At 33.8% G+C, this 16,225-nt stretch overlaps 1 protein-coding gene across 2 annotated transcripts in view; it reads left to right on the top strand.

Moving 5' to 3' along the window:
- The window catches only part of LOC112202291 (ankyrin repeat-containing protein At5g02620), a 29,898-nt gene extending 28,051 nt beyond the window's left edge, over positions 1-1,847 (top strand). Inside the window, exon 7 of one of the 2 annotated variants that reach the window (XM_024343235.2) lies at positions 1,700-1,847. In XM_024343235.2, the coding sequence (XP_024199003.1) occupies positions 1,700-1,821 (122 nt within the window). In that variant the 3' untranslated portion in view covers positions 1,822-1,847. Of the gene's footprint in view, positions 1-290; positions 553-1,699 lie in introns of those variants that run through there. The other variant, XM_024343237.2, reaches the window with a different exon arrangement.
- The last annotated feature ends 14,378 nt before the right edge of the window (positions 1,848-16,225 follow it).

Genomic DNA, 16,225 nt, shown 5'->3' with positions numbered 1-16,225 from the left:
ACACACACATATATATATATAATATTTTACTGGCTTTTACGGGCCGGGCCTAACGGGCCTTTGGCGGGTCGGGCCGGGCTTTTTGCGGGCCGGCCCACTACCCACCGAGGCGGGCTTTTGAGGGCTTTTTAACGGGCCGGGCAGGGCTTTTAGCCCTCAGGGCCGGCGGGCCTCCATCGGCCCACTTGATCCGCGGGCTTTTTGATGAGGTCTAAGTACATCCACTAAAGCTAGTTGATCCCCACTTCACCAGTATCTTTCACAGTTTGAATACAATTTTATGAATACAAGAGTATTTGTGTGAAGGCTAAGAGAAGGAGTGTACTGCATCTACTAACTAGCAAATTCTTTACGTGATGTGTTAGTGTACAAGCAACCTAGAGCTCTCCTCCGAACAGGGTCACGAATATCATTCGTTTCCTGGTGATGGTCAAGTATCTTAGAAGGTTACTCTAACTATTTCCCGGCTGTATTCCTTTTTCAAATCAAACTCTGTAGCATGATTGCTAGATGTATGTTATTAATCATATAGAAAATTACATATAAGGGTCATTTTGAGTCTTTAACTAATCATAAGGCCACCTAAATTTTTTTTTCACATAAGGCCACTTTAGAGCCCAAAACCATCAACTTCTTTTTATGTTATTCCTATTTTGCCCTCAACCCCTTTTCTCTCTCTTCTTCGATAGAACTGATATGTATTTGAAATAGATCGCATTCTCCTCTCTCTCTCTCTCTCTCTCTGTCTCTCTCTCTCTCTCCCCACGCTGGCGCACCATCCAGTCTTTGCCAGCGTCCAATTTCTGGAAACATTGCTCCTCTTCGATAAGCTTTGCCTTCACCGGAATTTCGTTCGCCTCCGCGAGTCTGAGTCAACCTCGGTCTTTGCTACTATGCCTGCTATGGTTTTACTACTCTTTACTCTCAGTAATTTTTCAAATTTTGTTTGAGAAATTGAAGTAGTCGCTGCTGGGATTCCTCTCTTTAGCTTCGCTCACCGTCCTGGGCCAAACTGGAGCACCGATCTCTAAAGGCAAGGACTTCTATACGAGAATCAGACCAAATCAGATTGCTTCAATTTAAGAAATGGCTCTCGCTGTTACTTCTTCTTCGTCCTCTACTGCAATCTCCGCTCGAACCTTCTCCTCTGACCTCAAAGGTACACGTATTTTTTTTTGCTGATGAGATTTTGTTATTCACTTTGGAAACATGAATTGGAATCGACTGAGTTAGGGTTGTTGATACTCAATTAAGATCGAGAGGATTCCATGACTTGTTTCATTTTGTTTCAATTTGAATTGTTTGATTTATGCTCGGTGGAATTGAATTGTGTATCTGTAATTGAATGTAGGTGGACTTGGTAATATTATAGCCTTATAGGGGCTACTAGCAGGGTTCAAGGTAAGTTTGTGTGCTTTTTATGTGATCATGTTTACTTTTAAGATTCTCACTTGTGTGAAATTGATAAAGAGAAAGATGTTGTTGCAATAGAAATTATGTTGTAGTTGTTTGCGAAATAAAATATCAATTTTTACTTTCGAAGAGGCTATGAGTCCGTTCATTAGGATTCGAAATTTATTTTGGAGCTGCTTTTAGTTTATGGCAAGTGTGTGGTGTCATTTGGTTTATGGGAGCGAATTTTTGGTGGTCTTTGAATTTTTGTCCTTTAAGTTATCTAATATGAAGATTGTACTTGCAGGTGATTACTCATGCACAACAGAGGTCCAGCGAGCAATTCATGTTTTGAAGAAAGCATATGGTGATAGCATGCATAAGGTGTTACATGCTGGCCCTGATACTTGTACTGTGCACTTTTGTTAGTTACTCTGTGTTTTCATTCATGTCAAAACTAGAAGCTAATAATCTAGTTGATAGAGTTTTAGATTCATGTGTTTTCATTTATGTCTATCTATTGATCTTTGTCATATCTTTGTTCTTCCAAAATTCTTTCATTTTTTGTTGTTGTCAGTAGCTCTCTATAACTGCTGTAGTGGCTTTGCAACACAGTGATAGTATCTTTCTATGCCTATGTTAATATCTTTTGAAGCTAATGTCAGTAACTTTCTATTTTCATTGTGATTAATTTCAAATTAGTAGCTCTCTATAACTATTATGGTGGTTTTTCAACATAGTGATAGTACCTTTCTATGCCTATGCTAGAATCTTTTCAATCTGATTTCAATAGTTGTTTTCATTTTGATTGATTTCAAGTTGTCTTCTGTCAATAGCTTATTGGAAAATCAAGATTTTGTATGAAATTCAGTTTTCTTTTTATTGTGATTTCGTTTCTGTAGCATTTCTTATTTGAGATTTTTGTTAGACTATCAACATGGATAATCGATCAGTTGGTTTTGTTGCAATCAGTACCTATGTTTGTAGCTTTTTATTACTGGTCCAATAGCTTTGTACATGTGTTATAGTAGCTTTATGTACCTATGTCAGTACCTTTTTATTACTGGTCCTGTAGCTTGATACATGTGTTATAATAGCTATAGCTTTATATACCTTATGTTAGTAGCTTTTTATTATTGGTCTAGTAGCTTTATACATGATTTATAGTAGTTTTTTGTACCTATGTCAGTAGCTTTTTATTCTGTACCTATGTCAGTGGTTTTTTATTACTGGTCAAATAGTTTTGTACATGTTATATAGTAGGGGAAATGCCCGTTCACCCATTTACCAAGGGGGGTCATTCCCACTCACCCAAACTATTTTCAAAATGCCGGAAATGGACATCATAGCTGCAACCTTTCTTGTCTATACCCATCACATGAGTGTCTTTGTTTTATATTCTCAAAGTCTGTTGCAACTTTTGTTTTTGTAGACTTCTGCATGTACAGTTGTTGGGTAGCTCCTTGTGTAAAGAGTTGTAGAAATTTTTGTTCTTTTTTGCATGTTTCTTTGTCTAGTTATGCATGACAAGTCGTCCATACTTGCATGCTTCTTCCACTTGTTCTCTGGAATCACCACCTTACGGTGGAGTTTGTACAAAGCTAGCTGAAGACTAGTATAAGAGGAGGAATAGATAGCAGATGGAGTATGTTGGAGAAGAAAAAATCTTAGTACCCATTGCTTTCCTTTGTAAACACTTTCAGTATCAATAAAGCCCTTTGTTCATAATATCATCTGTTCATATACTTTCTACTTATTAACACCACAATCATCCATACATAACCCACAACAATAATCTGTAGCGGTAATATGGAGCAGTAGCTATTCATGATTAGCAGTAGCTGTGGTGCCACTTTATTCATGTTCGTGTGAAGCAAACTAGCATTCAACCAGTGTTTTTTGTTGCAACTCCATAGAAGACTGTACAGTTTGTACTAGCACGTTCAAGTAGGTTCATCTTACTTTTTATTTTCCGGTTTTCTTAGTAGACTTCTAGTCCAAAATAGGGAAACACTGAGATAATTATGCTATTATATTGCTAAACGGACGATCATATTATCTTTAAGGATTCCTGTTTTAATTAACATGCATGCCAAGATAACTAATAAAATTAGTCAGGGAACCTCTGAGTCTAAGAACCTCTGTTTCTGCTCTTGTTTGGCCCAATAGGTTGGCTTTGTATGCAGTTTTAAGCTCTTGTCCATGTTCAAGACTCAATCTTTAATAGATGTTTTGGCATATGTGTAGTTAGGACAGACCTCCTAAAATCTGGTATCAGAGCTTAGTTTAGCATTATAATAGTATAGTTATATCAGTAAAGTACCTTGAGGACAGAAGTCATAAACACACCTAGTAAGAAAACAAGAAAAATTTGAACCTGTAATTAAGAGTCAGTACAATCCGACCCTGTATTGGGGGGCAATAGACGACTATTGGAGGCCAATAGACGATTCCGTTATCTTGAAATCTAAACTGTTTGTTACATATATTTAAATCTGTTGTTGTTTTATGATAGATTATCTTAATTTAGAAATCACAGAGCATCAAAAACGTAAGATCACTCTAGATCAGAATACTTTAGTTTGTTATTTTCCACAGAAGAATAATAAGCATATTTTGCATAGTGAAGAACATCCACTAATTAATAGTGTCATAGACCTTATAATTAGCCAAGCAGAAAGTATAAAATTAGAACATAGTCAGTATAATCAGAAATTACAGCAAGTATTAGATTATTTTCAGAAAAATTCCCTACAAATAATTAGACAAAATTTAAGTTTTATACAATCACAACTAGAAGATAATAATAGAAATATACAAAGGTTTCCTAGTAGAAAAGAAATAAAAGAGCTTGTAGACATCATTGACAGTAAGCCGAAGCAAGTAGAATTGCAGTCCTTAGAAATTGTAGAACAGCTGAAAATAGAAGTACAGAAAATTAAATTAGTACAAAAAGAATTAACAGAGCAAATAGAAAAATTGCATAGTAAAATAGATAGATTATTAGTTTAATGAATGATTCTAGAAATAATAATAATTACATCAAAGCATTAAAAGAAGTTAGTGAGTTAGAAGAAGAACCAATAGGATTTTCAGACTTTACCACAAGTGTTCCTAGTAATAATATTCCCATAAGGCAAAATAATATTATTATCCAATTGATAATAAATTTAGCAGAAAAAATAGATCACATAGAAGAACAAATAGCAGAAATTAATCAACTTTTAAATAGCACATCAGCATCAGTACTACCATCATTAGTTACTAAATTAGAAAATTTAACATTAGGCACAAGCAATATAAGAAAAAGAAAAATAAACCCTTTTGATAATAGCAAATGGAACTCTTTAGAAGAAAAGGAAAAGAAATAGTAAGAACAGAAGATATATATCCTAGTGAAGAGGAAGCACAAGACTTTCTTAGAAATGGATTTTTAAGATCACATAGAAATAGACATAATTTATATCAATTAGGAAGATTTGAAAATAGAAATAGCATAGTAAGTAGCATAAGTCAATATGAAATAAGTTGCATAGATAAAGAAGTTATACTAAATTTACTTAGTAATTCGGCAATAGAACAACTTAGAAAATCAAACTATTCACAAATTCATATAGGAACTATATTAATCGGAATAGCAGGATTAACTAGAGCACAAGTAGGAACTAAAACATTAGTATACATATATGATGATAGATGGGATAATCACCAACAAGCAGCCATAGCAACAGCTGAAGTAGACCTTAGCACAAACTTAGCAATTATAGGTTGCATTCCAAATTATGTAATGAATATTAAAGAATTTAGTAAATATATTAAGGTAAGCATTAGAACAAAAAATTATAATATGAAAGGCGATTTTAAAAACTTAAGTGTTAGTTTAATGTATGTAGGAAAAGTGTCAGACAAATTTAACTATAAGTTTAATGTTGAATTCCAAAACTTAGTACAAACTTTTGGAAGTAAACATGTTAATATGATAGAAGCAAAACCAGTAGATAATAGTTTTTTAGAAGGAACTCAATGGTTATTACCTAATTTACATGGATCAAAAAATAAACAACCTGATAAAGCACAAATTTTTGAAAATCACTTAGGAGAAGCATCAGTAAGGTTTAGCAATTATAGACAAATAGAAAATGTAGACGACTTAGAAAGTGAAGCAGAAATTAATATGGCTTTTGATAATTTAGAAATCAATATGATTGAACATAATTTTGATAAAATAGTAGATAAATTAATAGAAGACATCGATAATTTGAGTGAAGAACAATACTTAGAAAAATATAAAACTTATGAATTAGGATTACATAGACTAAATGATGAGGAACTGAAGCATTTAATATTAAAAATAGGATTAGAACATATTTTAGGAGAAAAAGAATATAACAATATGTTAATAGAAGTAGAATGTATGCCTGTAGAAGAAACTAGTTCAACAGGAACTTCCGGAATCCATACTGAACCAAGAGTAGGTAGAACCGATCAACAAAATATAAGACCAACTAGAGAACATTATGCAGAAAATAGTAGAACTTATGATTATGAAGAAACTAGACCTAGAAAAAATAGAATACCTTATTCAGGAATATAACATGTAAACTTAGCAGGAAATATATTAAACATAGATCATGTAGACCCACAAGATTGGGAAAAAACAATAGAAAGATGGGAGAAAGGATGTGTACATGCGGCAATCATGTTAGATTTTAGTAATACAACTGATATGTTAGATTATTTTGAACATACTTTAGATGGAATGGTATTTGATTTCTTTCAAGCATGGAAAGTAAAAAATCCACAACAACATCAAGCAGCAAAAGAAACTTTTAATATAGATACTTTTGTTAAACTTATTAAGTATGAGTTTTTAGATCATAATAGGTTAGATGGTAGAAACGAACAAGAACAAATTAGAGCAATAAGAAATTTAGAGCAATTACAAATTTGTGATTTGCAATACATAGGAGAATATACTACAGATTTCTTTAAATATTTAGGAAGAACAGGTAGGATTAATGACATAAATTTATTAAATACATATATGACTAAAATTAAAGGACCAATAGGAGAAAAAATATGGAGAGAATGATAAAAACACCCTAGAAAAGATGATGTAGCAATAGGACCTAGAACACAACATGTGTATGATATATTAAGAGAAGAATGTAGACAATTAAAAGCAAAGAGACAAATTAGAAAACAATTTTACATGAGCTGTAAGAACATAGATTTACCTAAGCAATATGGTTGTCATAGGAAAGATAAGTATAATAAGAAAATTAGACCATATAGAAAGAGCTATAGGAAGAAGTATAGATCATATAAGCAACATAAGACCTTTGACATACAACCTTCAAGAACCTTTAGGAAGAGAAAATACATTCCTAAGCACTTTAGGAAAAGAACCAATAAACCTTGGATTAGAAAATACAAAGCACCAAAAGATAAGAGTACTTGTAAATGTTATTTTTGTGGTGAAGTAGGACACATTAGACCTAAATGTCCTAAGTTAGGAAAACAACCTAGAGAAAAAGTACAATTAATTGAGCAATTTAAATTAGAAGAAGATGAAGACTTGGAGTCAATATATAACTTAGACAACTTAAGTGATAGTGAAAGCATTTATAGCATAAATAGCATAGATATGTTATCCGAATCAGAATTAGAGTCAGATTACTCTAGTAATTCAGATAGTGAACTAGATGAAAATATATGTATGTTTGAGGAAGAACAAGAAGAATTTCAATATGTTAATTTAGGTTGGCCTCAAGAATGTAGTAAATGTAAGAAAGTAGTAGCTGAAAAATATTATACAAGCAAGATAATATTTTGTAAACCTTGTTATACTAATGAAACATTAGAGCTAAATTCAATAGAGGACGAAGAAATTAATATGCAAAACATTGGAGAAAATCAGAAAACTAGTTCTTTAATAACTATTAATTGTGAGTTAGAACTATCTAAAGAACATAAGATTCAAACAGTAGGTATGATAGATACAGGTAGCACTAAGAGTGTCATAAAGGAAGAGTTAGTACCAACACAATTTAGGCAAAAACTAGTTAAACCAGTTAGAGTATCACAATTCGATACTAGAACTGTATACTTAACACATTGTATGACTAATATACCTATAAAGATAGAAAGACAATTATTTACCTTACCTTTAACATTTATATCACCCGTAGGATCTTATCAATTTATCTTAGGATTAAACTTTCTTAAAAGCTTACAAGGATTTTTGTATATACCTCCGGATATAACTTTCTTTAAGAAAGGTATAACTACAACTGATCAAAGTAATTTGATAGAAGCTTATAATAGCATTAGCATAGAAGAGTCAAGAGAAAATAGCTTTAGAGAAGAAGAAAATCTAGATAACAATGTCGATGAGCAGAATAGTATAGAATATGATGAATCAATCTTTGAACTTGAGTATCCAAACATAGGAAAAGTAGCTCTAGTAGAACTAAAACAAATAGGTAGACCTAAAACATTAGAAGAATTATTACAATTAGCAGAACAAACTCGAATCATAGGAGAAGATCCCCAACTACATTGGAATAAAAATAAGATTTTAGCAAAATTAGATATAATTAACCCAGATTTAACTATTAAAACAGCAGATATGCCTTGTAATTTATTGGATAAACAAGAATTTGAGCAGCAAATAAAAGAGTTATTAAACCTTAAAGTAATTAGACCTTCTAAATCTAGACATAGGTCAGCAGCCTTTGTAGTTCGAAAGCATTCTGAACTAAAAAGAGGTAAAGCTATAATAGTTTATAATTATAGGAGACTAAATGACAATACTTATGAAGATAGTTATAAATTACCTAATAAAGATGAGTTAATAAATAAGATTCAAGAGAGTAAATACTTTAGTAAATTTGATTGTAAATCAGGTTTTTGGCAAATTAGATTAGCTGAAGAATCAATAGAATGGACAGCCTTCACTTGTCCAGAAGGACACTTTGAATGGTTAGTCATGCCATTTGGATTGAAAAATGCACCTTCTATTTTTCAAAGAAAAATGGATCAACTTTTGAAGAAGTATGATAGTTTTTGTAGTGTATATGTAGATGATATACTTATACATAGCAAAAATAGAAATGAACATAGAAAACACTTAGAAATAATCTTGCAAGAGTTTATAGATAATGGTATCATTATTAGTAAAAATAAAATAGACTTAGAAAAACAAGATATAGAGTTTTTAGGAATATATATTAAGTCAGGAACTATTCAATTGCAGGAACATATAGCTAAGAAGGTTATAAAATTTCCAGATCGATTAGAGGATAAAAAGCAGTTACAAGCATTTTTAGGATTATTAAATTATGCTAGAAGTTTCATCCTAGATTTAGGAAGAAAAATAGCAGTTTTACATAGTAAGACTAGCAAAACAGGTCATAAATACTTTAATACAGAAGATATTAAGTTAGTTCAGCAAATTAAACAAGAAATTACACAACTTAAACCTTTAGCACCACCATTAGATAGTAGTTACAAAATAGTAGAAACAGATGCATCAGCATTAGGTTGGGCAGGAATTTTATATCAGAAAAAGTTTAAAGAATTACCAAAGTCTGATAAGCAAATTTGTAGATATGCATCAGGTAAATTTAGTGATATACAATCTCGATTACCAGCCACAGATTTAGAAATATTAGGCATAATTAATTCTTTAGAAGCATTTTCTTTATTCTTACATAATGAAATATTTACAATTAGAACTGATTGTCAAAATATTGTTTCTCATTATAATAAAATCACTACTAATAAACAAGCAGCCAGAAGATGGGTCAATTTTATAGATTGTATTACAGGAAATGGATTTAGGCCACAATTTGAGCATATAAAAGAAGCTGATAATACACTTGCAGATATCTTATCTCGGCTTCTTCTTTGACAGGTATGGACTTTTTCAGGCCTTCATCTTCTAGTACTCAAAGAGCAGAAAGTGGTGTACCACCTCAAAGTGGTAATCCACTAAGCATGACAGCAAGATCAGCAAATATTAGTTATAACTTTAATGGCTACACTGTGCAAGAAATTAGAAATCCACTCTTTAGATATAAAAGTACAGCATCATTATCGCCTAGACAACAAGTTTTATTAGATAATTTTTGGAATATTAGAATAAATACCATAGAGATGAGAAGGGGTCAAGAAAAGTTAATTAGAGCACTTGAGCAAGAGTTTTCGGCCAATAACTGTGATCTCGCTAGATATCAAGAAGAATATCCTAAGTTAAGAGCACAGCATGCTAGACTCCAGCCACAATATAATTACCTTAAAGCACAGCATGATAATCTGAATACATTGTATCATAATTTGCAAAACGAGCATGATACAGTAGTTACTCATTTTCGTACACTAAATATAAATTATCAAAAAACAGTTGAGTTTATTCAGCAAGAAAGTAGTTGGCCTGCATCTCTGTTAGAAAGAGAAACAAAAAATCCCTACTTTTTACAAGCCCTAGCAAAAGAAAGGTTTTCGTATTTACCTCATGATTGTAAAGATAAAATCTTCAAGTTACAGCATGATAAGCATCTTTCCCTTCAAGTAGCTATCTAGAATTTTCTCTTTAATCTTATATCTCATCCTCAACCTGGTATAGGAGTCATTTGTCATGATACATTTTCTCACCCTGAAGAAAAAGCACGATTTCATATTCTATTAGCTACTATTAATATGAGAGACTTTGGTGAAATGTACATTGAGCATGATAATTGTAGAGTTAGAGTTACTCCAGGTTTTCTAATGGAACATGGAGTGTTAAAAAGTCTTTATGTCCAAAATGAACATCATATAGAGTCATTCTCCTATCACCTTAAGTATGCTATAACTCATTATCTTAAGCAATGGGGAAGTATAGGATTAGGTTATAGTACCATCCGATTAGAAATAATCAGCATTCCTTCATACCCCGTAGAACCAGTCTATATCATGATAAAGCCAGACACCTAGTCATCATATCACTTCGTAAATATATAGAGCCACCTCCTTTACCAACAATTGATGTGGCACCAACAGTGGAGGATATTCACAAATTTCGTGCAGCCCAGCTTGTAGTAGATGATTTCTTTGATGATACAAATTTGCAATTAATCTACCAAGCCAATGCTGTAAATATCTACACCAGAGAACACCTGGATGGAGTACCACGACCAGGAGAATTGTACACTGTTGATATGAGCACAACCACTAAAGAAGTGTATGATTTATTGTATAAAGAAGAGCAGGAGCGCCAACAAGTGAGAGAAAGTGATGCTGATTACTGGGATAATCTCAATGATGAAGAACTCCATAACATTGAAAACATGATGGAGGCTTGACGATCATCTCACTACATCAACATAGAAGATAAGACTCAAGCATGAAGATCTATTTCACACTTTTCAAGAAGTTCATTTCTCAAGCAAGAAGATCAAGATGAACAGCTCAACATAGTATTCTCAGCACCTGGCAAGAAGAAACGAAGCAGTGATCCAAGAGGCAAGAGGCAAGAAAAAGCCAAAATAACATTCAGCATGGGACAAGCAAGGAACTCCTAAAAAAGAAAAGGACATCAATGTCTTTTCACAGCAAAGAGTTGTGTAACTGGGCAACTTTCGCTAGTACTGGGGCAAATGGGAAATATCCCTATATAGTAGCTTTATGTACCTCTGTCAGTAGTTTTTTTTTTAGATTGCTTGTTTTTTATTATCTAGTTGATAAAGAGTGCCACTATGCGGCACATTGGTACATTGCTGTTTTTAGTTTTCATTTAAAGGGTTAAATACAAATTACTACCCTGTGGTTTAGGTCAAAAATCAATTCAGTCCCTAAACTTCTAATTTCATCAAAAACACCCCTGCACTTTCAATTTTGATCTAATACTTCCAATTTGTTAGTTTTCAAACAATTGAGTTATTTAACTTGTTAATGTGGCTCATATATGGCCTATGTTTTATGATGTGGTGTCGAGGTGGTCTGCATAGTCAATTTAGGAGTGACTATAACTTGAACCCATAACAAAATATTAACGAATTGGACCTATTAGATCAAAATTGAAAGTGCAGGGGTGTTTTTGATGAAATTAAAAGTCCAGGGACTGAATTGATTTTAGACCTAAACCACAGGGTACTAACTAGTATTTAGCCCTCATTTAAAATACTAATATTTTGTTGTATCTTCATTCTTGCAAAACTCTTCCCTTTTGCATTTATAGTAGTAGATATTGAAAATCATGTGAATTTGGATATTGAAGCCTCCATTGACTACATCATTTAGCCAACTAAGAAATGTTGAAATGAAGTCTCGTGCTGAAGGTGGCAAAATTATGCCTATGGGTTTAGAGCGTCACCATTGAAAAATGACAGTAGCATTACAACTACTGTAATATATTTTCAGAACTATGGTAGTGACTTTTTACAACTATGAAAATAGCTTTTTACATAGTTATATCATTGTTACACCTTGCATACTTTTTGTAATATTGAATATGTTTTCTTTTCTCGATTGTAGTAGCATTTTTATTTTGGTTGTATGCTTTATATTTCTATGGCTTTGTTAGTTTTTGAGAATAGCTTTCTCAGTCTCTGGGAGTAGCTTTTATTCTGCAAGGTTGTTGCTTTTGGTGTTAATGAGAGTAACTTTCTGGTGTTGGTGAGAGTAACTTTCTGGTGTTGGTGATAATAACTTTTGTTGGTGGAGATAGTAACTTTTGGTTTTGGGGAGCGTAGCTTTTGTTGGTGACAGTAACTTTTATTGCTGATGACAGTAGCTTGCTAGCTTTTGTGACCTAGCCAGAGGTTGCCGGAAATTTCACCAGAGTAGATTTTGTTGCTAGTGACAGTAACTTTTGGTGTTAGTGTTAGTGATAGTAGCTTTTGTGGTTGCCGGAGTTCGCCTGAAGTCATCGGAGACCCTGCCGGAGTTGGCTGAGGTCCCCCGGAGACTCGTCGGAGTAGGTCGGAGACATCGCCGGAGAGGGGAGAGAGAATGATTATTGACTTTTTACTCTAGTGGCATTTACATAAATATGTTGGTTTTTATATTCAAAATTTAACATCTTTTTTAATCTAGTGGCCTTATGAGGGAAAAAAAAAGTTGGTGGCCCTATGGCTAAAAAAACATTTAAAAATGGCTTTATATGTAATTGGCCCTTAATCATATAGAAAATTCAAATACCTTCACCATGTGCTTTAGATTTGAGAAAAATATAATTGTTTCGCTTTCATTACAAATAGAAAAAAAGAAAATATGAACTATATCTAAACTGAATTTTTGATTGAAATCCAATTACAACCATAAGGAAAGCTGAAATAAAGCAATTGTACTGTTCCTAATAAACGATTTTTGTTTTTTTGAATAAGGGGGTGTCAATCTATTAAATAGGTAGAGAGAGGCATAAAATACACAATAACCCATGGTAAAGGGCCCGCATAATTGAGGTACTGCCTAAAGACCTAGAAAGCCTAAAAGCCTAAGTAAGGACACCTTGGATAGCGATGTAAACTAAGTAAAACCAAGTAACCATGACAATACCCGAGAAAGAACGGGACCAGGCCAAGCTCAAATCTCAAATTATTTATAAAGCTTCTAGGGTCTCCCTACATAGAGGGGGCTTCCTTAGAAGCACCTATCATTAGAGCTATAGAAATAAAAACCCAAAGCCCAAAAGTAAGAGCAGCCCTAGAAGAAGCACGCAGACCTTGGGTCCAAAACTATGCAGCCCTAACACCTTGAAGATGGACCCTCGACCCAAACCTGCAAAGACCTGATTCAGGCAAAACCTGCCGCCCAAATCTAGGACTAACAATTCAGATACAACCGATAACACGGCTCGAAATCCGTACAAAATAAAATGGGTTGAATCCTCACGATTAAAAAATGGGTCAGCCGTGGGTCAACCTATCAACTTGATAACCCGTTAATTATGAATTATGCTATATTTCTTCTTGAAATTTTGGACGTTGGGAGTATTTTGATCCTAGGATTGGACAACTTGAAATATTTTTCTTCATTATTATTGGATTTAATTATTCATAAATTATATATAATTATTTATATTTTTCGTGTTGTGAAGTTTTTAGTGAATACAATAAATTTATGCATTTCTTTTAGTTAAATGGGTTGCAATGTTAACCGTCAAATGAGTCATTTTGTCTAACACAACATGACCTATTTACTAAATGGGTTAAGCGAGTTGCAAATGGGTAACCCGTTTGATTTTTTTTTTTTTTAAAGGGGTTTGAAACCCAGCCAAACTGAAAGGCTTATCCCTACTCTTGGCGTATTATAATAGGAATAATATTATGCAGCAATGGGAACATAATGCCTTGACCTTGTGCATGATACATGAATCCTCATAGAGTACATCCCGAATAATAACAAGACACTTATCTAACCAAACATCATTCAAGTAATTACAACTAGCAAGATTGATTAATCTATTATCCACACCATTTGCTTCACGGAAGATATGCTTAACCTGAATAGAGTGTAAGAGCAAGTTCACCCGTAGTCAAGAAAAGGCAAAGTCGAGAAGTCAAGAATTCGACCAGTCAAGTTACTATTCACTACCACTGGACATGGGTTTACACCCGTTGTTTTTCTTGCCCAGTCAACACTTTTCACTTTTTTACTGTTCACGTAATTTTACTATTGACCAGTGGGTTTCACTGTTCATCAGATTTTTAAAATTTTTGTGCTTAAAAAATAAAATATATTTAATGATAATAATGAATATTTATGGATAATTAATGTCATAATTATGCAATTTACTTTTTTTCAAAAATATTTTTCAGTGGACAAATTATGTGTCACGCCCCTGATTTTATACACAATAAATCGATATATAACCCCATAATTATATATGCGTGAAATGCTCAGCCATCAATACAAAATACTTAGAAACTTATTCCCTTTTAACGCAAGTACATATTGATGCCCTGAACCCACAAATTCTATATTGACTCGCCCCATAGAGTCACACAACACATGAGTTTACGAATTAAATTGTCAACAACAAAATAAAACGTAAATGCTCCTCAGAGTAACTATACAACGGAAGTCCTTATCAACGGTAAAGTCACAAAGATGGCTTCCTACCGTAAAGCTGCAAAGCGCCACCTCAGCTTCAGCCACGATTTCCCTGACCTGCAGGATTAACCCCTACACCATTCCATTGAATAGTGCACCGGGTTTCCACACAACAAAACCCGGTAAGCTTATGAAGCTCGTATGAGTAACTCAAAACCAATTACACGAATTTACGGGATAAAAGCCCGCACAACTCACGCCAACACGAGGAAAACCTTTCGACTCGAGGATAAGGAAAACATACCATGCTTCCCAAAACAATACTCTTCCCCAAAAAGGAAAACACAAAAGCCACACCGTGACGAAATCATATAAATCGTTAACATCACAATTCAAATCTGATTAATTGATCCAACCTGGATAAAACACACACGCACATCAATCATACCTATCGTTAACCTAACAAATAGCATATGATTCTTAGTCCAACCTGGACAAAATACGTACCCAGGAGTCATAAGTAACCTACTTAGATCCATGAGGTACCATGGCAGACATACTAGCGCTCTAGCTTATCGTAACCACTCGCCCGGCTAACTGCGTGATTCCTTATTTCTTACCTTGGTCATTATCAGCGACCTGTCACCATCTGTGACATATGATCTTCAGACCCCATCCAATCTCGAAATCAACCATTGGTCACCATCTGCGACCTATCACCATCTGTGACATATGATCTTCAGACCCCATCTGGTCTCAGATCAACCATTAGTCACCATCTGTGACATATATAATATGATTCACAAGTCCTCGCAGGACATTTAAAAGAAAGAATCCCCGAAACTCTCTTTTAAAGAAACACGTACTCATGAGCATCAGATAGCTCCCCACTAACCCCATGATGTACCAACAACAAATCAGTCCAACCTAGACACACAACACATCAACACAGATTCACCACGAAGCCACTAGTACATGAATACGTATGTATATATATATGTACACACATAGTCATTCACTCATAAATGCAACCAATACATGAATACATATGTATATATATATACCCCATAATATATATATGTACACACATACTCATTCACTCAGAAATGCAACCAATACATGAATACATATGTATATATATATACCCCATAATATATATATGTACACACATACTCATTCACTCAGAATTGCCACAATACATCTATGGTAACTAGACTCAGAACACAGATAAATCATTGGTTACCATCTGCAACCTATCACCGTCTGTGACTCTTGGTTTTCATACCCCGTCTGGTCTTAGAACCAACCGTTGGTCACCATCTGCGACCCATGTTTTTCAGACCCCATCTGGTCTCAAGTCAACGTTAAGTAAGTCACACCTGACCTAAAAACGTTACGACCATCTAGTTCCGGCTTTCCCATCCCTGCTCACCATCTGTGACCCTTGGTACAAGGACCAATACATTTAAAAAGAGTCACGCTTGACTCAAAAATGTAACATCAAACTCAATACTTTTCAAACAATAGAAAACATCTTTTTCTATAATATTGTTTCCTGAAAAGTCATACTTAACAATAATATGAACACCATCATGCATATTATTATTCATCACAATCATCCACAAGGATATATATATATTTCATCTAAATATATATATGTAGTCATTCGCTCAGGAATGCCTACTAATACCAACTATAGTTTGCAGTTAAATAATTAACGCCAAAACAATAATGGTAATTCTGTTCATAATGAACCTTGTGAGATTACTCACCTCGAAACTCCCGCTGCGTCTTC

The sequence above is a fragment of the Rosa chinensis genome, chromosome 5 (genome assembly GCF_002994745.2).
Source record: "Rosa chinensis cultivar Old Blush chromosome 5, RchiOBHm-V2, whole genome shotgun sequence".
NCBI lineage: Eukaryota > Viridiplantae > Streptophyta > Magnoliopsida > Rosales > Rosaceae > Rosa > Rosa chinensis.
Note: the sequence above shows the minus strand (reverse complement) of the source record. Positions and strands in the feature narration are given on the sequence as shown.